This window comes from Accipiter gentilis, chromosome 11 (assembly GCF_929443795.1).
Source record: "Accipiter gentilis chromosome 11, bAccGen1.1, whole genome shotgun sequence".
NCBI classification, from domain to species: domain Eukaryota; kingdom Metazoa; phylum Chordata; class Aves; order Accipitriformes; family Accipitridae; genus Astur; species Astur gentilis.
This window is the reverse complement of record NC_064890.1, coordinates 710,384-734,676: the sequence shown is the minus strand read 5'-3', so window position 1 is coordinate 734,676 and position 24,293 is coordinate 710,384. Positions and strand designations below refer to the sequence as shown.

The following is a 24,293-nucleotide window of genomic DNA, read 5'->3' as shown; positions in this document are numbered from 1 at the left end:
CCTGCAGCCCATTGTGTTTCTAACTGACATGGGGACACACGCTACTTCTATCCGTGCAAAACCACCATCTACATCATCTTGAATTTGCTCAGGGGGGAGACTTAGCAGGTACCATGATGGTTCTGCAGACTTTCAAGTGTTTTTAACTTCTGATGCTGGAGCAGATGGCGTGGTAGCTATCTTGGAAGTCTGACAAAGATTTTCTTTTCTATCAGCCTCCCCACTGCAATGCATTTCTTTTCTTCACATTTTTGTCAAAATATTTCTTCCATTTTGCTTTCTTTGTGCCAGTCAAGGGTTAACTACCTCTCTCTCAATAAATTTTTAGATGCAAACATGAAATGCTTTGATCTTTGGTCACAAGTCCCTGGGAATCTAAACCAGCTGTGTAATATGCAAATAATTCAGAGCATTTCTTCACCAAAAAACCAAACCAACCAACCAATCCCTGCTTATTTTTCATCTAGTTCCTTACTTTTGGTAGTGATTTTTATCATGAAGTCAACTGACTGTACAGCGTATGAGCCTGTCATTGTGGGTGTGAAATGACAGCTCAAGAAGGACTTCTAAAACAAGCCAATTGCAACCCAATTTCTACTGTTTGGCTGTTTTCTATTTTAGCTTATCTGGAATTCCACCAAAATGAGCCCGTTTCTAAGAGGCACTGCTTTTGGTGTGTATTGTGGCAGGCAAACTGGAAACAAGAAGTTGCCGTCCCCTCCTCAGCAGGAATTGCTCCCTTTTGGTGCAGACAGACGCATGCCATTCTTGGATTGAGCATAATTAAGAGCTATGTGTGATTTTTTTCCTGTATTTATTGTTGGGTTGTGCTTGGATGTTGTGCTTGTGACAGCTGCAGTCATTCCTGCTCAGAACAGGGCATCTGCAGGTTTGCTTTTAATCTTCCCTGATGCAGATTAAATTTAGCATTTCTAATCCCCTTGTTGCACACTGTGTATAGCTCTAACGGCTGGGAATCCCGTGCAAGGATCAGGGTCTCAATGCTCTAGGTGCTGAACAAAAAAGATGTACATGGGACATTACACTCTATACTCACGACCATATAAACCCTACACACAACCCAACAAACCTTACAGTTGTATAAACCCTACAAACCTTGAATCCCTCTTCTCACAGTTCTCTGCATACAGAGATCCTTGACAGTACACCTGCACGAGTGTCACACAACAAGGTGTAGGTTTAGAGGGACTTCCTGAGTCATTGACTCTGCTTTCACAAGCACAGAGGAGCTCCTTATGGGCAAGTATTTAATATTTAATGAATACTTTTCCAATTTATGATCTATTACTGGGTGAAGATGCTGTTTCACACAATAGATCCCCTTTAATATGATTTCCAGCTGTTTGTGGCTTGATTGAACCATGAACAACTTCTGCTTAGAAGCATTTTCACAAACATTCTCACACATAAAACAAACATCTAGGATATAGTTTGCAAAATAAAGACGCACTTTAGACACCAGTGGTCTGCCAGGCAGCCGTAGACCTCAGTGGTCTCTAGATACTACTTACAGTCAATGGGCACTTGTGCAGGATTCACCTCTAAGATCAAGACATCAGATAAATCATGTTAAAAGTGCCTATTTCCCTCTGGTCACTATAGAGGGCTCCTGTGCACTTTACTTGGATGGAAATCTCTGCATTGTTAACATATAAGGCTGGATGAGATGAATCTCATCCTGCATGTGCTACTGATCATTTTTACCTTCGTGAGAAAATTAACTGGTTACTCCTACTTTAGCAAGTCCATGGGTTGGTGCTGTGGTGATCCCAGGCACCAAGACAGGCAGCTCTGCTCCCTTTCTACCATGTACATTAACAGTATGAGCAACTAATAAATGCCTGCCTTCACTTCCAACACTGCATCTCATCATCTGCTCGGCCCAGGTTCTATTTCACCTCTTCAGAGGTACGAGAGCTTTCTGACTGCAGATTTCATACTAGGACAGCAGCTTTATCAACATGGTCTATAAGTACACACCAGGGCAGTCCCTTAAACACCCACTCTGTTTTTTTTTTTAAGATTATCTCTCCCAGTTTGTTTTTCATATTAATCATACACACATTTGATTAACTACTACTCTCAGACCAGTCTCACATGGGACTACAGATACCAGCTGCTCTCATACAAACATGAATGTGAAGCACGTATGCACAGCAATTCTGTGGCTCTGTACATTAAAAAGTACATTTTGAATACTAACCCTTGCATTTTTAACTAATTTTTACATTCTTGCTGGGGTTGTGCTGCTCTCAGCTGCACCTTGAAGCAGAATTTACTTTCTATTTACTTATTTTGTGTGTTAAACACACAATCTGTTTTGGCATCACCATTACTATTAAATGATGCCTTGGGGTTACTTAAAATTCACACTTGCCACAGAACACACCACCTTTCTCTCTGGCCCCTTTCCTCCTGCCCCTCAGTTCCTCCACGTAAGTGATAACACACTCTCCCCAGCTCCAACCTGCACAGCCCTTAGACCTTGCTAACACCATGGCTTGCTATTACCATCTGGATGAAACCCACCAATACACAAAATCAGGAGAAGAAAATGAGACGCCCGTACTGTCATTGTGCCACCGGCCCTTGCTCACTCTGCCTCATCCACCCATCTCCCTCTTCCAGCATATTTTTGGTTTTAGTTGCACTCTAAACCTTTTGGGACAGGGTCTAAAGATCCTGACATAGTCCATAGATGAGTGCCTGTTCCAGACCCTGTCCTGTTTCTCCTTAGAAAAAAATTCAGTTGTTACCTGCTCCATTGTCTGTCTGTGACAGCACATGGTTTTACGCTCAACCACCCACGTGTTCAGCACACTGCATGCCCAGCCCAGCCGCTACCTGGGCAGACAGAAAATCACCCCCTGACCCTCGTTTGCCAGCACGGAGGGTGGGAGAAACTCCCCTGTCCCTGGAAGTGCCATAAAGAGACTGAGAAAGCAAGGCACCTCTGGAGGTCTCCAGTCCAACCTTCTGCTCAGAGCAGGACCACCGTCAGTGTTAGAACAGGTTTCTCAAGACACGTGCAACCTTCAAAGTAGAAATCCCATTAAACATTCCCTCTTCACAGATCTTTAGTTACAAGCCAGTAGAGTGGGCTGAGTCTTTCCTGCAGGTTCCTGTGCAGGCATGAATGCTCCATGGGGATGACCTTTCCTCTTTAGGAAGGGATTTCCCCCCAGTTTGCCTTACCTACAGATTTTGTCCGTGGAATTCCTTTGCGCAGTGAAACATGGGGCTTCTCAGCTCCTGCAAGGACTCCCGAGTGTGCTGCCATACCCTGGCGTTCAAAGAGTGACTGGAAGACAAAAAAAGGAAATTTCCATCCTGGACATCAGTGAGACTCAGCTGAAAGGACACAACACTTCATCTCAGTCCACCTGATCCTTCTGACTGCGCGTGAAGCTGGGGCACTACCCCACGTCAGCCTGCACGCCAGACCCTGTCCCTGCCGCCCCGTGCCTGCAGCCCGGACTGCCCCAGCCCCAGGAGGGGTCGCTTCCCTGGGGACAAGGACGGACCCCCTCCCCACCTCCACCTTTGACTGTCCATCTTCTGTGATGCCCCATCCAGCATGTCTCCAAAACCTGTGCTACTGCTCTTTGAAGGGTTAATCCTCCCTCCCTCTCTCCCGCTTGCCTGCTCCCCCTGCCCACCTGCTCTCCCCCACTGGCTCTCGGGGACTTTGTGCCCAGGGTGGGGTGGCACAGTGATGCCGAGTCCAGCAGCAGCCTTCCTCCCGTGGGAAGGCTTCGCTCAGGCCAGTCTCTGCTCAGAAGCAGCCTGTCCCATTTTACCTCCTGCTCCAGAAGCTGCCTCCCACTGCCTGCAGCACTTTCACAATCCAGACAGCCTGGAGCTGGCAGCCCCACTCCTACTCCATCCATGCTTCCCCTCAGAGACAGCGTTTTTCTCTTCTTTGAGTCCTCCTAATTTCCAGCTTCACATCCAGAAAATTGCAGCCAGACTAAGCTCTCCAGCTCAGCTTTCCACACTCCTTCAGATCTGCTCTTACGTCCTCCCCGGGGCAATCCCGTACCGGTGAGCAAGGAAGCGCCAAACAGCCCGGGTCAGCTCCTCCACCACCTGCCCGGACTCCTGCTCTGTGTCTCTGTCTCCCCCCAGATTCTCTCCTTCCCCTCCCCTGGGGGAATCCACTCCCCAACGTGACTCTGTCATGCTGGCAGTTAGCATCTGTCACAGCACGATGTGCCCTTCCCTCTCCCACCGATGCGCCCTTCCCTCTCCCACCGCGAGCCCTCCTCTCTCACACTGATTTCTGCTGGCGTGATGCGCCGGCTTGTTGGTCGCTGCTTCACAGTGGCTGCCCTAGAATCTGCTTCGACAATGTCTGCTCTCAGCGCGGGCTCGGCTGCTGCCAAAATCTCATCCAGTTTCTCTGTAAATCCAAACATAAAAGCAATCTGGTTAGCAAGGGCCGCTGTACCGAGGCAGCTCCCCTACGACAGACCCATCCCCTGCAGTGCAGCTGAGCAGGGAGTGAATGTCCCCGTAGGGAGAGTGGTTCATAGGCCTGTTGAGCACAGAGCTGAGGAAGCGGCCGCTCAGTTGTCTCCTCCCCAGCCAGCGGCTAACGAAGGTTTTGGAGGTGTTTCTGGAGCTGCCCACCCGCCACAATGCACAACCAGGCACCAGCCTGGCTCAGCTGGGGGACTCGCAGCCCGGTGTGGCAGCACTGCACCGTGCCACTTTCCCACCCTGGCAGCACTGCACCGTGCCACTTTCCCACTCTGGTGGCACCCGGCGCGGCTGCACCGCCTGGGCCCCCCTGACCAGCCTGCCTGACCTCTAGGGTCTGACCTGCCAGCACCCCTGCTCCTAGCTGTGCCATGCTTTGAGGAAGCCTTGATCCTTACATTGAAAGAGCAAATTTTTGCCCAGATATATTTTTGATATTCAGAATGAGACTGAGTCCCCCCAGTTGGGCAAAGGGGGGTGTAGGCAGTGGCTGTGACACGGCAGGTAAGGGGAACCCAGGTGCTGCAGGGACCACAAGCAACGCAGAAGTCCGCGGGTCTCAGTCTGGCTCCAGCACAACCAGTGTCACCCAGTGTCTGTTTGGGACAAGCTGGGACGTGTCGTCCCCGAAGGACTCGTGGCCGAATGGCCCCAAGGGGAGTAACCTGTCCCCCGTGCACCCCCGTGGCGCAGGCTGGGGCTGTCGGCGCTCGCCCGGGCTGTGGTGCAGCAGCACCATCCACAGAGCCATCACAGCCACGTCTGTGCCGCCACGGGCCTGACCCACACACCGGCTCTCAGGCTTGACCTTGGCCCCGTCTCATCGCGGCAGACGACCTGCCTGATGGGCTGGACTCGTGGTTGAAGGTGAGAGACCTCGGTCTGGCCTGCCCGAGGCGCTCAGGGGTGTGGGGCCAGGCAGGCCCCCAGCCCGTCAGCCATGCGACCATGTCTGTCCTTCGACCATGTCTGTCTTTCGGGGAGCGGCCGGCCCTCGCTGCTCTCCCAGCCTGCAGAGCAGCCCTGGTCTGCAGTGCTCGCACCGCTCGTGCCAGGAGGGCATGCGTACCCACTTGGACACAGCACCAGCCCTGGCTGCCGCTGGGGTTTTCTGTCTGGGGCTGTAAAGCACCCCAAAACTCAGGACATCGGAAAGGGCAGCAGGCAGATGCAAGCCACCGTCACCGCTGACCCCTCCTGAGCTCCCTCCGGGTGCAGCCAGAGCCGAGCTAACGAAGGCTGCTGGGCTGGTGCTCGGCCTCTGCAGGGTCCATGCACATCTGCCTGCCTCCTGCTCCTACAGCTCCCTGGGCCGGGCAGGGCTGAGTCTGTTGGCTCCATGTCATACATGGTGTCAGCTGGCCCTGGAGCGCGGCTGTTAGGCTGACACGGTGCTGTGCTGGAGCTGATGGGTCTGCCTTGGCATTCATCAAGACTGGATGCCTCTACTGCCACGGCACAACCAATGCAACTGTCCCAGTAAATTGCCCAGGGAGAGGGGAGAACACGTGCAGCCTAAAGCTGACAACCTCTGCCTGCGTTCAAGTAAGGCTTGTAAACTTCTGGGCTCCTTCCAGCCTGGCTGCTGAACTTGGGACTGTGAAATGTCACTACTGTGGTGTGGGAGCTGCTGATCCTCATGACCTGAGCGACCTGGAGTGCTGTGACCATCAGGCCTGCACTCCTACAAAACCCTGCCGGGGGCCAATATGACTCACGGACCAACTTCAGTACTTCACACACTATGGCCAGGGCAGCTGCGTGGCAGTTTGCAAGGCAGCATTCCTGAGCAACAGAAACTAAAAATTGAGTCCCAAACATTTCAGCCCAGTCTGTGGAGGAGTGAGCCCTACGCAAACATTGATGCCAAGTAGTCTTTGCCAAGGGGACCTAGGTGCCCTCTGAGGCCAGCACCCTTGGTGGCAGGTATCCACCAAGGCGCTGGGACTAAGGACCTACACCTGCTCCAAGGAAACAGCTCAGGCCAGCTCCTGAACTTCCTTGGCACAAGACCTCCAGTAGCCAACCATCCTTGTCTCTGGGGGACTTCATGGTTCCTCCTCCTCACTGCCGTGCGACTCTCATGCTGCGCTCACCGCAAGAGGCCCAGGGCAGTTCAGCTTGCTCGGAGGGGAGCTGTCTCATCCCTTACAGCCAAACACCACTGAGCGACTGCATGGACCTCTAACAGTCAAGCCTCAGGAGGAGACAGGCCATGGGCTGATTCTAAAGACCATGTGCCGGAAACCTGCCTCATCAGTGGCTCTGGAAGCTGCTCTGGGCAGCCCCGTAGCAATGTTAGTTTGGGGACCCCAGTGCTGTGAGAGGAGTAACAGCGATGCTCAGCCCTCTCCACCTGCCTCTCCTTCCAGCTTTATTCTACTTTCCCTCTCTTAATGCCATTAGAGCGCACAGAGACGCATCACCACCAACTGCACTTTGTAACTGCCATCCCTTTGTGGGAGACAGACCCCCCAGGAATGGGTGCACCCTGATGGCTCTGGCTGTCCGAAGTGGTAAAAGCTTTCCACCACGCACTTCAAGATGGCCACCTTCAATGTCAGGACATCCCTGGTGACCTTCAGCTGATCATTCTGATCCATGGGACCTCTGCATTACCTCCACCTCTGGGTACTGACAGATCTGCTCGGATTAGAGGAGGTCTGGGGAGGTCCCTCAGAGACCTCCGGCTCTTAAGCCCTGCTCAGCTTCTTCCCTATGCTATCACTGTTATGGTGGAAGAGTTGGTTCCTCACATTTCCTGTTCCTTGGGAAAGAGTTCTCTAGCTTCACACTACCAGGACAGAGAGTTTTGCTTCTGAAAGGCTAAGAACTGGGGTCAGGTCTCTAGGCTCCCTCCCCTTGTACCCTGTGCCTGTGTTGGAGAAACACAGAGCTCTGTGCTGGCACAGGATGAGCCTTCTTGCTCCATTCAGGATTGTCCATTACTGGCTCTCAGCCCTGGCAAAAACCTCCTGTTTTTGTAGCGCCCCTCATGCAATGTCCACACGGACACCGTGTAGTGTAACTGTCATGTATGGAGCCCTGCTGCAATCAGCTTTACCCCAGCCAGCTTGGGCACCGATAATGTCACCTTTATGGGGGGTGGCCCTCTCCACCTGGAGCCAGGACACTTAATAGCCAAACTAGCTCTCCCCCAGCTAACTGGGGTATGCCCTTGGAGCTGCCACCAAACCCTGTCTGCAGCGCAGGTACATCCTCAAGTGCTCCCTCAGTGCAGGACCGCCAGGAGCAGCAGGACAGCCTGTGCAGACGCAGAAGCAGAGGCAGCACCTGCATTGCTGGACATGGCAACAGCACCTGCATTGCTGGACATGGCAAGAGCGTGGTTGCCATTCCATCTGACTGAGTTCCGGAGGCCTGCTCCGGGGGCTGAAGGAAGATGTACTTAGGACCCCACATGCGGGCACATTTCTGTGCAAGGCATTTTCACCGTGGAGCAAACATAAAGCTAGTACAACACCTGGGGAAGTCAGCCCTGGAGATTCATGGGGCCCGGCTGGCAAGCAGGCATTCCTGCCCATGCCCAACAGAAGCCCAACATGACCGCACCGATTTTGGCCTTTCTGCTGCCCCGCCAGAGCCATACGCAGCGGCTGCTCCCCATGGCGGCGGTGCCGGGCAGGAGGCTGACCCGCAGAGCTCTGGCTCCCTTTGGGCTGAGCCTTCCCATGACAACTAGGGGATGGTGACCTGGGCCAGTCCCTTGGGGTGCACCGTGCGTGCCCGTGTGGGGCGGACTGGGTGCTGGCTGGGTGGCTGACGGGGAAGGGAGGAGCCCCAGGATGTGTGGTTTCACTCACCCCCTTTTCTTCTCCGCATGGAGGCTTGGAATCAAGAAACAAAAGACAACATGAATGGCATGCACAGTTCCTGCTTTCATTCCCAGCTCCAGCCTCGCTGCTGTGCCTCTTCCCTTCACGCTCTCCTGCCTCCCAGCATGCTGGCAGGATCAGGCCCTGACAGTGGAGTGTATGCCTGCCTCGCCAGGGGCTCTCGGGACTAAGGCTCAGGCAGGGCAGAGGATGCAGCACATTGTGCATCCTCCTTGGTGCCGCTGCCTCTCTGCAGGAAGGCCAGCGCCTGTCCTGGCCCTGTGGGTGGGCAGGGACCGACACAGACCGGGGTCTCTGCCAGCCTCACGGCTGGGACCAGCCCTCTGCTGAGCCCTCCTCCTCTTCACTCAGACTAGGGAGGCAGAGGGAAGGTGGGATTTCAAAAGGTAGTAAGACCAGGAGGAGGTCTGGATGGTATTTAATGCCCGAGCCATGGAGAAACTCAATCCCTCCCTGCCCACTGAGGCGACACAGCAGTCTGCACATCTCCCAAAGCCAGTTTCCTCTGCATCCAGTAAATGCCAGGACTGCAGGAGTGCTTTGTTAGCAGCTTGCTGGAAATCTGCTTTTCCAAGGGGACTGGCACAACATGCAGCAGACAATGTTAAGGTATGGCTATGGGCACATGGGATATTCTGCAAGCCACAGGACAGGGACAGGCTTCAAGGAAAAAAGGGGCAGGGACCATCTGACAAAGCTCACTTTAAGAAGCTGCAGGTAGAAATGTCCCTTTCACTAACACTACCATCCCCTCAGAAAAGGAGATCGGGCTCTAAACTTGCACACCACTGAGGCATGCTGACCTGCACGAAAACTCCCCCTTTGCAGTAAAAGCTGGAGGATCAACCACCGGAAGACAAAGTGTGAGAGGAGGACTGATCCCCCATTTTCCCTGTGCCGTGCTGCCTGGGGATGTGTGGTGGGACTGGCTACAGCATACTCCCTGATCCACAGGACATGAATGAGGGACTAACCGCTACAATTTCCTGGAAAACATGTGGACTAAGACCAGTTGCTGTCTACAAATCCCTTTTCTGGGAGACACAGGCAGTTGCCATTCCTAGTCCCTCTCCAGGTAGAAGAGAGGCAGCGTCTAGATGCAAAATCCTCAGGGAGACCTAGAGGACTCATCTTTAATATATTCTCCGGCAGAGCTATTTCTCTGCTTTTCGTGACTTCCCTTTCCACGAGCTTGCTACCCTCCCCCTTGAGCCCAGCAGCTCTGCTTGCCAAAATACATGCAAACGGGGCCCCCTTCCCTCACACCGCTGCCATTTTCCACAGTGCAGGACATCCCATGGCGATGTCCCACACCCCATTTGGCACTTGCAAGGCCAAGTGCCATGGCTGGGGTGCCTGTCCTTCTGCAAAGGCACCTGCAAGACGCGTGCCAGGCTTTGACTTGGGTGTGATGTTCACCAAAGACGGCCACATGCAGCTGGGGAACATATTGTCACAGAGGCAACATGCTGCCTGTGCGTGCAAGCAGACACCCATCACACCGGCTAGGAACTGCTTTCAGGACCAGCAACTGAGAGTAAAAATATGAACCCTGGAGTCTGTGCAGTATCTGTGCAAAGGGAAGAGCAAAAAGTGGAAGAAATGGGCTATTTTGAATCCTCTCCTAATGGCTACTAGTAAACACAGCACCTTCAGGTTTAGTAATAAAGGTCTGGAGAAGTGGGGAGCAGGCTAGGGTGAAAATCAAGGCAGTGGGCTTGGCATAAAATAAATCACAGTGGCCATCAAACAGCTGATGCAAACCCTTAAATGCTGAGGCTTGTCCCTTCAAACCTATGTTTGAGCATGAGCCTGAACCCTCCAGGTCTATTCCTTTCAAGAGAACCCTGGAGGGGTTGTAAAGCCTGGACATGCATGTAGGACAGGGAGCAGAGTGAGAAAAGTCATGGACCTTCCTTCAATGCCCTGAAAAAGAGGGGGTGGTAGGGTCCCTGCCTAGGTTCCTGCCTCTCAGGTGCGTCTCCTCCCAGGCAGGACAGGAGTCTGCCAAGCACAGCCTCTGCGCCATGGCCAGCAAGCACACCTGTACACATCACCACATTTTTCGCACAGCAAAACCATAAATACAAATAGCAGAAGCATGAGCCAGGGCAGTAGGCAGTGCCGAAAGCGGCTCCCTCTCGCTCTGCCGATGCTCTCGGTGGGGGCTCGCAGCACATCCGACTCCTGCCCTGTGCCAGCCACGAACAGCCTGTCTTGGCAGAACCAACCTCGTGTGCACCAGAGCTGCATGTTGGAGTGCGGCTCCAGAAGGACGGGTCCCTCCGCATCTCCTGCTGCCTGGCAGGCCACGAGGGCCACGTGGCCGCCGTTCTGCTAGCCAGCTTCTCCGGCTGCACCAGCACTGCCACTGCCAGCAGAGCACCTTGCTCAGCCACCCTGCGGCCTCTGCAGTGCATGGGGGACAACGCGCGGCAAAAATGGGCAAATCATTCTGTGTGGAGGGGACTGCTGTTCGGAGGGTGTGTGAACACTGGCACCCCTACGGCCCTCAGCTGGCAGGATGCTACTGGGGGGAGCCCAGCGCACTGGGAAGGTGTGGGCTCAGCAAGGTCACCAGAATAGCTGGGAAGACTGAGGGGCTTCGGCACAGGGTACCTGGAAGCAAGGATGGAGTGGGGGTGGAGAGTCTTTAACAGAATATAGGAACATGTAGATGCAAGCTGGGATACCAAAGCATCTGGAAATGTGGGTAGGCTCTGTAGTGACAGCAGAACGTGTGAGCGTGTGTGCACAGGCATGTGTGCGTGTAAGGGGGGAGGGCAGCCCATGGGGATGCCAGCTAATCTGGCAGCATGTGGTATCTGCCTGGAGGCAGAGGAAGATAAAAAGAAGGGGCTGTTTGGAGTGCAGGAGGAGCAGGGTGCCCGATGGACAGGGCATGGGGGCGGCAAGCCTCTCCGCAAGCACACAGAGGCACCCAGCATCCTTCCCCCAGGCTGCCTCTCCAGGGAGGTGGCACTGAAGGGGCGGACCGGCTCTATGGGGGACTCCTGCACCTCTGCGGCAATGGCAGCGGGCTCTCAGCCCGCCGCGCCCCACACACCGCTAAGCACGACGGAAACTTCAGCGCAGGAGGTGCGCGGATCGCCTCGCACTCGTGCTCATGCACCCCTCCAGAAAATGGACGTTGGGCGAGTGTGCTGCCTGCTCTGGCCACGGCCCCGCATGCTCCTCATGCACCCCTGCATGCATGCGCGAGCCCCTGCCGCCGCTTACCCAGCTCTTCCAGCTCGGCCGTCATCGACTTGGAACGCAGGGTCAGGGTGGTGCTGGGCGCTCTCTTGGGAGGTGGCGGAGCTGAAAGGAAGAGAGACGGCATTTTGCATTTCTTGTCCAGGAACTTACGAGGAGTGGCCAGATGCAGATGCCACTTCTTCTCCACAGCCTGGATCTCCTCGTACTCGCGGGATGAGGAGTCGCACTGCTGCAGGATCTTATTGAGGCTGCGCGTGGAAGCAAACTTCTTCATGGTCTCGGTAGCACAGTCCCGGGGCACGGGGCAGGCCCCGGCACGGAGGGGCTGGTGGCTCCCGGAGGCACGTGCACGCTGCCCAGGCTCCCACAGCCCTCAGCAGAGGAGAGTCCAAGTCATGTCCCCGGGCTGCGCCTGCCCCCCTGCAGCTACCGGAGATGCTATGGCTATGAAAGCCTCCTGCGAATTAAATCTCTCAGGCAGCTGGCTGCCTGCCTGTGGGACTCAGCAAACAGCTTTGATGGCTGCTTCCCCTCCGCACACACCATGGGTGGAGGGTAGGAGGGAGAAACAAGTCCAGCAGGCCTGATCTCAGTCTCTCATTCCCGCCTCGGCGCGGCGCATCCCCCAGCGAAACACAGCCCACCCACCCTCCTCTGCCGGCTCGGCCGTATCCAGGACGGGGTGAAGCTCCCGCCGGCCCTAATGAAGCGCTGGAGGCGGCCGGCTCCGTGCCGGGCAGCAGAGGCACATGGCCGGCACGGGGCTGCGCGGTGCTGTGCCAGAGCGCGGGGCTGCCCCGAGGGGCTGCCTAGCCGGGCCGGCCCGTGGGGCTGCCCCGGAGGCACCGCATGCCATGAGCCCACCCGAGCGGGGACCAGTTGAAGGCTCTTCCTCTTCACTTGGGGTGCCTCCTCCTCCTCACGCTCGCTCGCTGACAATGCTGGATTCAACGCTCAGGCATTGCCATGGCAACCGGAGCTTCAGGCTTTGCTGGCGCTGCCTGCATCAGAGACCCCAACAGGGGCGGATTCAGCCAGAAAACGCCAGTCCCACACAGGCCTCCTCACCCCCAGGAAGAGACGAGCCCCAGCCGGGGGGAGGGACGGGGGTCTGGCCCTCCCCAGCTGTGCTGCAGCCAGGGTCCCACAGAGGGGACTCAGCTCCGGTCCCCGCACCCCGCGCTGGAAGAGCGGCTGTCCAGCTCTGTGGGCTCAGGGCATGGGCAGCAGGCAGCGACGGGCAGCGACGGGCGGCAACGGGCAGCTGCTCACCCGCTGCGAGGCTGGAAGCACCGGGAGAAGCGGCGAGCGGCACCGGCGGTGGTACCAGCACTGATTCCCGAGCCTCAGCCTTTCCCACGACTCCTGCTTTTGTGCCGTGACAATATAATTGCAGCTCTTAGTGTCAGCGTGCAGAGCTGCCTCCCTCCCCCACGCCCTGCGTGCTGTGCTGGGAGCGCCCCGCTCCTGTCCCCCCACGCCGGGCTCCCAGCCGTGCTCCCCCAGAAAACGCTCCTGCCCCACAGCCTGCCTGCCCGCACATGGCCCAGAGTGGGGGCGGACAGGGACAGCCTGCCCCATGCTGCCAGCTGCTCCCAGATGTGCCCCTGCCTTCTGCAGCTGGTTGCCTGTGGGTGAGGTCCTATCCTCCACTGACAGCTGCTGCCAGATGTGCCCCTGTGTTCTGCAGCTGGCTGCCCCTGGATGAGGTCCTACCCTCCACAGCCAGCTGCTCCCAGATGTGCCTCCAGCCTCCCTAGCTGGCTCTCCTCAGATGTGTCCCTGCCCTCCACAGCTCTATGCTATTATGTGTCCCCCCTGTATACAGCTGGCTGCCTCCCATCCAGCTGCCTTCCAGATGTGCCCCTGCCCTCCTCAGCTGGATGCCCCCTCCCCTGAGGGATGCTCTGCCCCGCTGGCCATGAGCAGATCAGCCCACCACCGAACTCCCCCTTTGGCCCCACCTCTGGCAAGGGTCTCAGCTCTGTCCTCGGGGCCTGGGGACAAAGGGGCAAAGGTCCAGAGCCTTCTGGGGGGCCCCACAGCTGCCTGCCCTCCCTTGAGCGAGGGCAAGTCCAACACATGGCCAGCAGCCCCAGGACTGGCCGTGCCCCCAGGAGCTCCCAGCCCGTGGGGCAGTTCCCAGCCATGGCAACCCCCCGAGAGAGGACAGGCTCCACCCTGGCACCCCCCACCGCCACGGGGGCTGTCCTCCACCCTGGCACACCCTGCGCTCCTGTGGGCACCGTCCTCTGGCCTGACAGCCTCCACAACCCCACCGGGACAGTTCTGCACCCTGACAGCCCCGTGCTTAGCAGGGGCAGCTCTCCGTCACAACCTCCCTCACACAGCAGGGCCGGTTCTCTACCACGACCCTCCCCTGCATGCTGAAGCAGGGGCAGTTCCTCACCAGCACCCCCATGGGCTTCTGCAGGCCTGCTCACATTTAGGCAACACAACCCCCTGTTCAGAGAACCACGAGACTCCACACTTACCCTTCTTCCGAACAACTTCTTCCGATTCTGGCTTGCGGCTGACGGAAACAACCTTCATCACCAGGTGGTTCCCCCCTTGCCGGATCAAGGACACCACCTGCTTGTGTCCCACCTTCACCACGTTGACACCATTCACCTAGGACACAAACAGGAAAAGAGCAGTGTAAAGGCTGGCTGTCACAAAGAGAGCGGGCAGAAGGCAAGACCAACGGATGTCAAACCACAAAACCAGATGATTTTGCAACTCTGCATCTGTGTATACAGCCTAGCACATCTTTGCATTTAAGCTGTCCCTGTGGGATGTCACCTATCAGTGACCTCAAGCTTCTGGAGAAGCTGAGGAACCTGCAACAGGCCAGTGCAAACCAGGGCTGCAGCCTGGACCTCCCCCTTCCTACTGGGCCATCAAGGTGAATCACTAAAAATTGGGCATTTCCTAGTTCTGCCAGCTATTTGGCAGCCACAGAGGAGGCTCCTGGGTCTGGAGGTCTCCAGCTGTGCCACAGGTCTGCAAGAGGCTCTAGAAGAGCACAGGCACCCGTGCAGAGCTGCGTGCACAGGGATTGTCCCCAAAAGCTCAGCTGCCCTGTCCCCACCAGCAGCAACCCGTGTTGTACCGAGACACTTATCTGCTCCCCTAGCTATAGACATGCTCATCGACTCCTTCCAGGGGTCTACAGGACACATGCTGAAGCTCGTTCCTGTCATAGTTTTTAGCACTAGCATAACCTATTAGTTTCTTGGACAACAAGCACTGGGCTGTGATGGCAGGCTAGGCAATCTCTAAGACACCAAACCAAGAAATAAACTGGAAAATACAACCTCAGTACTTGGGTATCTACCAAGTAGCAACAAACACAAGGTTCTCCACAGGGCATTAACAGATGGACCCTCACTTTGGGTAACTGAGGTTTAGGTGTAGTGGAGATGAGGATGCCACAGTTCAGATGCTTCAGCACTGGAAAAACTGGTTCCAACTTTTGTGGCTTAGTTGTCTACTTCGTAAAAGAACCAGATGTGTTTGCACACTTTGCAGTCGCTTTTGAAATGTGCTGGGTAGCCCAGGACTGCTGCTACTCTAGGCATAAGATAACAAGTGATGGCAAATAAGAGACAAGTGATTATCTATGGGCAATAAATATAGAAGCACTTATGTTAATATTTACATTAATATTTATGTTTCCAGAAGTGGAACACTCAAAAGACAGGTAATAACAGGATATAGATTGTCCATGCAACATCAATTTTGTCACCCTAAGTTCAAGACCAGAAGCGTTATAGCTAAACTGTTGCATGCCACCGGCTTCAGGTCTCAAAGACACCAGACATGGAGGATTCATGATTAGTAATTCCCACCACTTTAAAAAAACCCCAACCTGTTCCTATATTATATCAAGAAAGCAGTTTTCAGCCCCAGGCTCTTGTGCTACCCTTCCTCATGCACAGTCCCACCTCCCTCAATACCAGCATCATCCCTGTGCCACAGCGTGTGGGATCACAAGTACAACAGACTGAAATGCATAATTATCCTGGATGCTGGAAACTTCGGCATTTCAAGAATGTTTGGGTTTTATGTGTTTCAACTCCAGCTGGAGATGTTTAGTCTTTAGGCTAGACTGATCTGTTGTTTAAATAATTAAAAGTATGTAGGTTATAACATTTGAAATACATGAGCCATAGTGCTGTTTTCTATGAAAAACTGTAAAAAAATACAAAAATGAAAAAAAGGGTTGAACTAAATTCTGAAATGGAACATCAACATTCTCTAAGATGCAAAGCTTTTGAAATAATTTTATTTCAAATATTGTTAGTTGATTCAATTTTGATTCTAATTGACTCAATAATTAGTCAATTTGCAGAAAAACACACATTTTCCTCAGAAAATGTGATTTCTATGAAACTACTAGCCTATTCTAGTTAAATCACCTCTTAATCTGTTTTTTTGGATGAACAGGATGGAATGGATTGAATCCTGGAGCATGGTTAGCTTCTACTTTCTCCCGATCCTAACCCACTTCAGCAGTTTTTCTTTGTGAGCCCTTTAGTTTTCCAAAGCACCTTCACACAGCAGAGCCCATGGCTGTGCGGCGTATCCCCAGTGCCACAGCCCGCGGGTCGCCTGCACACCTAGTATTTATTAGCCTTGATTTCAGGGTCATTTCTAGAACATGTATGACATCACTGAGCAGCATCAGGTCTTAAGTCCTAGAGAGACCCTCTAGAAACCCCGTCCAGTGACCGTTCCTCAGTGACAAGTACTTGCCAAGACCTGTCATCTGGCAAATTTGTGAACCACTTCCCAGGCGCTCTGCTGGTTGTACACAGCAGGTTTTGTAATGGAGATGTTATACAGGGGTAAACAAAATCTATTACATCTAAACCGTTACCTTTGTCAAACAAATCTGACACCCCAAAGAATGAAATGAAATTTGTTCTATGAGGTTTTCTGCTGGTAATTATATTCTACTCTTTAACTCTTTATCAACTGCCTTCACTATCTGATTGTTTCTTTTTTGCCAGCAACTGATATCAGACTCACAGGTTTATAATTAACTGGATCATCTCTTTGCCCCTTCCAAACACCAGTGCTCTGCCAGTCTCCTGGCATTGCCCCAGCATCATACAATTACAAAATGCAAATACTGAAAAATTACCACCTGGAAGATGCTTACAGCTTCGGTTACTAATGGCTCGGAAAGCATTTCATCATCTGCATGTGATACATGCACATCACCCTGCTCCCTTCCAAATAAAGAACAGAAATACTGACAGAACATGCCTGTGCTTTCTGTTTCATTTTTAATCATCCAAACTTGTCCACCCAAATGGGCAGCAGTTCAGCTTTTATAGGTTACTCAAATGCAGAGAAGTAGGAGTGGGATATTTTGACCCTGAGGGCTGGAAAGGTGAGACCTTCTCCCTCTGCTCCATTCTGGTGCAGCACTGGTGGCACAAGCCAGCGTATGTGGTCTCTGGGACAGAGAGCACCGACTGCTCTGGCACCCACCGCCTGGCAGAAGCATGACCGGAGCGCTGTACCCCGTTGGTGTTCTGGCAGGCTGTTGGCGTTTTTGCTGACAGTCAAGTGACAGATGGAAAATGTTGATTTTCAATTGTTTATACCTTGATGAGGTCAGGGATGAGGAAAAGCTACCAACGTGGTCAGACAGCTTTTTACCCAATGCGTTTCAAATGTGCCCGTTGATGGACAATTCCTACAAAAAGCTGTAAGACACCAACTTAGCCAGTATCGTGCAACTTCAGCTGTTGCTGGGCACTGCTTGACTATCCAGAGCACAACAAGGCAGCCACAGGGAGAGCAGCACCAGCTTTACAAAGCATGCTAAGGGCCAGCCATGAAAGACATGAAGAACACGACACTGGTCAGGAAGTGCAGAGAGTCTCAATGCCACGCTTGCCCGGGACTGTTGACTTGACCCTTTGACTCTCTGAAACACCCTTGGCCAGAACGATGTCAACCCAAAGCCACAACCAAACCAGTCAGAAATGTGCCAGAGCTGGGCTGGGTTACAAAATCTGCAAAGGAAAGCTTGGTCACTGGAGTATAAATGTGAATAATTTGGCCTAGGGGAAAAAACAACATCTCTCCTGCTGTTTAAAACAGAGGGGACAGTGCAGTAAGGGTCTTGCAGTGACAACCACAAAACACTGGTCCCATGTTGCCAGGCCTTTTCTGTGAAAGATGGGACTAAAACCAAGCAGGTGCTCAAAGCCCCAGAAACTGCAGCTCAACCTGACCAGCAGGAATGGCATCTTGCAGAAAGCAGGTAAGAAAAGCAGTGGGGAGGCTAAAATAACATGGGAGTTCAAGAATGAATGTTGTACAGTAAAGCTGACCACAGGGGAGACTGGTCAGACAGTTGCTTCTGCTATGCAAGAATGTCTGGGAAAAAACCAAATTTCTGAAAAATACAAAAACCTGATTCACCCCCAGTTCCTGGTGATACCCAAGAAAATGAACTACAGAACTCTGCAAGTGCAAACAACTTTGGCTAAACACTTATCCGAGCACAGTTTCTCTAACAGTTGCTCTGGAAAAATTCAAAATATGAAGAGAAGAACATATCTGATAAACAGGTTAGCTCACTGAGAAGATGGCGTGAAGATTTTCAGTTCTTTTTCAGCTTCAAAGCTGCGCTGAGTCAATACGGCATGATAAACCGCCTGTACTGAGATCACAGAGCCTGGCACTGAGGCTGGGTTTATAACCTATAGGGAGGTGAGCTCTCATCAACAGTGAGAAAACCGGTGGTTCAAGATACTGTTCCACAGCGGGAAGGGAGACGCAACACTAGCACCTGCAGCCCACTGACAGGCTGCCAGATGAAGCCCCAACAGACCCTGGGGGTCAGCTGCCCGAGAGGGAACAGGGGCTGCCGTTTGCTGATGATGCTGATCTGCTGAACTGGGAGAGGATCTCAGCCAAGCCGTCCCCCACCGTCAGCAGGAATGAAATGTCAGAACTACGCTCTCAGGAGCACAATACCATCTCCCACAGGAGGAAGAAAAGCACTTAGACATAAAAAGAGGAGGCAGCAAAATGAACAAAGCAAACTGTTTCATCTCTCTGAGCAGACCGAGGCACTGAGGATCCCTGTCACGCAGACAGCCTGGGGCCGTCTGACGATGTTAGAGCAACACAGGGGAATTGCCTGAGACACACACTCAAAAATCAGGTTTTGGTCCCAGTCTATGAAGTGCAGAGATGAATCTTCAAGAAGACCAGCAGCTGGGAGTCCTGCCCATTGAATTAAACACTCCAAATGACTGCTGGCCCTCAAATGGGGAGGCGTTGGAATGAGAAAGATCAGACAGGCAGTGGTGGAAGTGTGACTGGTTTTGATCCAGCAATAAAGGAAGATTCCTGTTTCTTGGGCACAACTGCCTGATAAGGATGCCCTGCTCTTGGAGATGTGCTTTTGGCCTGGAAGAAGACAACAGATCGAGAGTCAGCTCATGCAGAAAGTGTCTACAAAACATAAGAGAACATACACAGAAACTTGAATACACTATGTCAAGGTCTGGGCATTATAAACTGCTGCAACTATCTTCTGAGTGGCCAAATGATGCATCAATGCTGATGAACTCCAGGAGAACTCCCGAACTGAGTGAGAGGGCAAAAAGTGGCAGATGGGTCATCATGTAGATACATGCAAAGCAATGCTCCTAGGGAAGAGCCATCTGAATATGCTACACGATGCTGAACATGGACCTGGTGGATACAGCTCCAGAAAACTCTTGGAGCTGATACTGACAGCTCTCGAAAATCATGGGCTCTGTGCACAACAACCGCCAAAAAAGCCAACAAAATATATCAGGGAAGAGGTGGAAAGCAAGGTGGGCAATGCCATTTGGGGCTGTGCTGATCCTGCACGTGCACGCCTTCAGTGCCTATATGCAGGTCTGGTTCAGTGTCTCAAGGAGGAAGCGGTGGAACTAGAGTAGGGCCAGGGAAGGCAACTAAAATGGTCAAGGGGATGGAGCAACTGCTCTACCAAGACAGACTGAGAAGGCTGGGAGTCTCCAGTTTAGGGAGGAGAAAGCTCAGGGAGGCACACGGCCAAGGCTTAAAAAACTCCCCAAGGCAGTGGATACAGTGAAGGCAGAGCTGCTGTTCACCAAGTCTCTCTCAATGAGACTAGTGGCAGATCAGATAAAACCAGACAAAAGCAAGACTTCTTTATGCAATGGGCAATGGTTGTCCGGAGCTGGCTGCCATGGGAGACCGTGGAGGTGGACAGTGCTGGCAGATTCAGAGAGAGTAGAGAAATTCCCAGAGAGCAGGTCTATGCACAGATTGTAACAGGACCGAGCAGGGTCATTCCTGCTAATGTCCCTAGTATGACGACATCGGACGCTGGAATGCACAAGGGGAATGGACTACCCAAAATGGCCAGGCACATGCAATCTCCTTAATTAATAGCATTTTATAATGCCACTGTCAAGGACAGGAAAATGGGCTAATGGATCATCAGTCTGGCCCAGTGGGACTTTTCATACACTCAGTCTGATCTCTCCCAGCAAGTCAATAAAGATATGAAGCTTTAGTAGGCTGCCACAGGAGATAAAGTCCCTACTCCCCTGATCTTCTCAGTAGCTTTTCTATGCTCCTGTTCCAGCCTGAACTCATCTTTCTTGAACACAGATTTCTAGGGTGGTGGATATTACTACAGATGAGCTCTAATGTGACTTGAGTAATAGCACTAACACTTCGCCCCTTGTGACTGACCAATGAACCCCTACAGCAGAAGAAAGCTTTGAAAAGATAGGCAAGGGCTATGTGCCCTTGAAGCTGAGGGAAAAATGTAGGGAGTGATTGACCAGAGCTGTTGCGGCGAAAGCTGAACCAATCTCAACACCAAGGGGACGGGAGGGCAGCCTTTGTTTTAGATCAGCTGGCTACAGCAGCTCAGTGGATCATTCAGCTGTATCAGGTGAGTGGATCAGCTGGCTGTACCAGTTGAGTGGGTCAACCAGCTCTTTAATTTCATCCTTAAATTAAGGAGAAGAGCGTGAAAGCCCTCCTGAGTTAGCAAGACCAGAATGGGGGAGAAGGACTGTATAACTGGATTAGCCCAACAGACAATATAAAAACCAAACAACAAACAAACAGTGAGAACTCAGAGACAGCAACGTGCTTGAGCTGGTATCAACCCACTTATGCCTTCAAGGTGAAGGGGGACAGCCAGTGGCATGATGGTGAGCAGATATAGAGACTGGTAACAAGAATCACTTCTGTATGGTGATCCAGCTGTATATTGCATCTGCTATATTCTGCTAAGTGTAATTTATATTTACATTTAAGTACATTGCTGTACCACTCTGCTGAATCAAAATCCCATGTAATGTCAAATAACTTCAAATACGTGAATTTGGTATGAAACACTGAACCCGCCATGTGTGGAATATCCAAAAGCAGCTGGTCAGAGTACTGGACTGTGACCCGGGTTCAGCACATCTGGCTATTCTAAAGCATGAGAAAACTTCCTCCTGAAGGAGATACCACCTATGTGGAGACCAGTGGTACATTCGTGCAGTCCCTAGCATAGTGCCAGCAGTTCTGGGACAAACAAAATGTTCCCAGTTGAAGTCATACTGTGGGAAAAAGAGAACAGAAAACTCTGTCCCCGTGCAAGGAAGGGATCCTTTAACAGCGACCGGTATCCAAAGCTATAACAATGCAGTGTTTGGTTTTTGAAGGAGGATAAAGGTATTATCCCTGCAGCTTCAGCAAGCATGCTGTGGTCCATTCTGGATACTTCATTACCCAGATGATGTTAACCAGTGAGAAGCAGCTTTGAGAAATGCACAGTATTATCAGAAAATTAGAAGGGCTGAGTTCTGAGGAAAGACTGAAAGAACCACGCATTATGTGGTATCTGTCTGTACCTTCATTATGCAGTATCTGTCTGTACATAAGAAGCCTGACCTGACAATGAATCACCTGAATCACGCACGTTCCCAGGAATAAGAAGTTACTTAGAGGAACATAAGCTCTGAGGCATGAATTAAGTTTATTCTGCTCCAGAGCTCTGTTATGGCCATCAACCATGAGAACAATGGGTCCATCAACCAGGATATGCACAGATCACTAGGCAAAACTCAGGGGGTTTTGTGGGTAAATCTTCACCAACAGGAACAAAACCAAACGTCACTCCAGAGAGTGACTCCAGCAGAGTTCTCTGGATTTCCAATGGCCAACTTCAGCCCTTCAGCATCTCAAAGCACTAGAACTGGAGAAAGGCTGCAAGATTATCCAGATCCTAAGATGCTCCTTCTGAGAACTTGAGCTCTAAACTGCCTTTTCCACCTCTCCCAGGCAATCTTATTCTCTGGGCAAAGGACATACTCGTGCAGAAATACTTTGAAATGGGATTTCACTAAAATCCATGACTGTGGCTATCCAGGGGATCTTCTGTACGTGCACTGAGATCTGCAGTGAGCTATCCCCGCCCCAAGCCGGGTGATGGAATTAAATATCCACACACCAGAACTATTGCTCTCATCAGCCCTCCTTCAATATGCTGAGCAAGATGGACTCCTTAAGCCTCAAACCTTTTTTCAGCTCGTGAATCATTCTGAGAGCCTTTTAGAATTCTGCTCAGTAATGTCCGATTCATCCTGTGGTGTGAATGTCTGACTTGCACAAAGCGATGATGTTTTAGTGATCTGCCAAAGCTGCAACCAGAATAGGCAAGTTCACATAACTCTGGAAGTTTGTCCTTTACATATACAAAATATCTCTGCCACATCCTACGCAATCAACTAACGATAACACAATTATCTTGGAGAAACCCATGTCCTTTGCTGAATTACATTTTTCCAGGGTAATTTCATATCCTGTAACCTACATTCTTTGCTTGCAGACACGTCACTTTGCACCGTCTGCTGGAACATGGCTGCTTCAGCAGGAAAGCCAGATCACTCTGCAGCAATTACTTTATTGTTAGCTATTCCCCCACTGTTTGCGATACCTACAATCCTTACAAACATGGGGTTTTGTCACTATTTTGAAACAGTGATAGAAGTGTTGAGCTGCGGGGATCAAAAAATGTAAAGAAACCTTGCTGGTGACGGTCCCCCCCACTGGTACCTTCCTCTTAGGCGATGCTTTCTGAAATGTACCCCTGCACGTCTTCGCAATGCTTATAAGCCACATTCGTTCACTTAATTCCATTTATTGTAAGTTTATTTATACACAAGTCACATGGTTATTAAGGAAGTCAAAACATACTATGTAAACACAGGCCTCACCTTAACCAGTCCTATGATGCTGTTGAGAAACGGCAGCAGGTTTGTTTCCACCTTCCATGGAACCACACTGTATGATATTAACTGTATTTTCATTCTCTAATTCTTTGTTGATTGTGCTCCAAATTAATAGCTTCATTATTTTACGCAGCATTGACGCTGAGCTAAGCAAGCTATAGTTTCCTGAATCACCTATTTTATACCCTCAGAATATTAGAATAGCAACAGCCCTCTACCAACTCTTCAAAATTTCATAGATTAGCAAGATTTTGAGGTATTAACATCAGTGGTTCAGACAACTCCTCAGCTAGGCTCTTTTAGACACTTGGGTATATGTTATTCAAGCCTGTTAATTTGAGTATGTTTATTTTTAGCAAATACTATCTCACTTTCTCCTTGGTTACAGCTGGGAAACTTTCTGTTCCAAGCACATCATATGGATAGATACATCCTCCTGATTTGTTCCGAACTCAGAGCAGAACATTTCTGCCTTTTTTTTTTTTTTTTTTTGCACCAGAATATACAATTTTATCATTTACATATAGAAATGGATCTCTACCAGACTTTTTTCTCTCTAATGCTCTAAAATTTCTTATTATCTTTACATATTGGCCTTTGATATTTCCTTTGGCTCCCCTTATCAACCTCCTACACACTTTAGCTCAAATTAACCACACTTCCTTCTCCTTTACTTCCTAACCTTTCCAGTAAGAAGGGGATACATGTGTCTGTAAGTAATACTTAACTGCTCCTTCATTATCTCACTGAAGTGGGTGATGTCTTGCCCAGCAGATTTTTTCCCCCTGATTTTTGGACTGCATTTAGCAGCGTGTCCTCAAATAACCCTCAGATTTTGTTAATTATGTAAAATTTATGTTCTCAAATACCAAAACCTCTGAGGTTCAGAAAAATGGCACTCTTTCCTCCCCAGGAGACACTCATGGGTTGCTGACATGCTCTGCACATGATAAGCACGGCCAGAGCCCGACCATCAGAACTGCTGCTACACCTGCACATTTTTATTGGAGCCACCGATTCCTTTTTTTTTTAATCTGTCAAATGAAATTAATACTCGATTACATTATCTCACAGCAACAGTATTTCACTAGAGGCAGACAGACATTCAGGAAGTGTTCCCCTGTTGAACTAACCTCTGCTGTAGCAGGTTTTCTCCCTGCCCACAAGGAAAGGTGACTGGTGGGGTCTCTGCAGCACCAATGCAGACACCACCCCAGAAGCCTTCTCACCACCCCACACACCCCACTGTTCTGGCAGTGAGATCCCAGGTCGACTGTTAATCACAATTTTCTTTTCTTTTAACAATGCTTTTGTACGACTTTATAATTGTGGTGGGTTGACCCTGGCTGGACACCAGGTACCCACCAAAGCTGCTCTGATAGAGCAGCTCCCCTGCTCAGCTGGACAGGGGAGAGAAAATGTGATGAAA

At 51.4% G+C, this 24,293-nt stretch overlaps 1 protein-coding gene across 15 annotated transcripts in view; it reads right to left on the bottom strand.

The window, feature by feature from the left end:
- The window catches only part of SHANK3 (SH3 and multiple ankyrin repeat domains 3), a 383,319-nt gene that overhangs the window by 33,459 nt on the left and 325,567 nt on the right, over nucleotides 1–24,293 (bottom strand). For 14 of the 15 annotated variants that reach the window (XM_049813564.1, XM_049813570.1, XM_049813567.1 and 11 more), the window contains 5 exons: nucleotides 14,075–14,210; nucleotides 11,601–11,681; nucleotides 8,328–8,351; nucleotides 4,296–4,423; nucleotides 3,217–3,322 (listed from right to left, as the gene is read on the bottom strand). In XM_049813564.1, the coding sequence (XP_049669521.1) occupies nucleotides 3,217–3,322; nucleotides 4,296–4,423; nucleotides 8,328–8,351; nucleotides 11,601–11,681; nucleotides 14,075–14,210 (475 nt within the window). The remainder of the gene's footprint in view (nucleotides 1–3,216; nucleotides 3,323–4,295; nucleotides 4,424–8,327; nucleotides 8,352–11,600; nucleotides 11,682–14,074; nucleotides 14,211–24,293) is intronic. The other variant, XM_049813569.1, reaches the window with a different exon arrangement.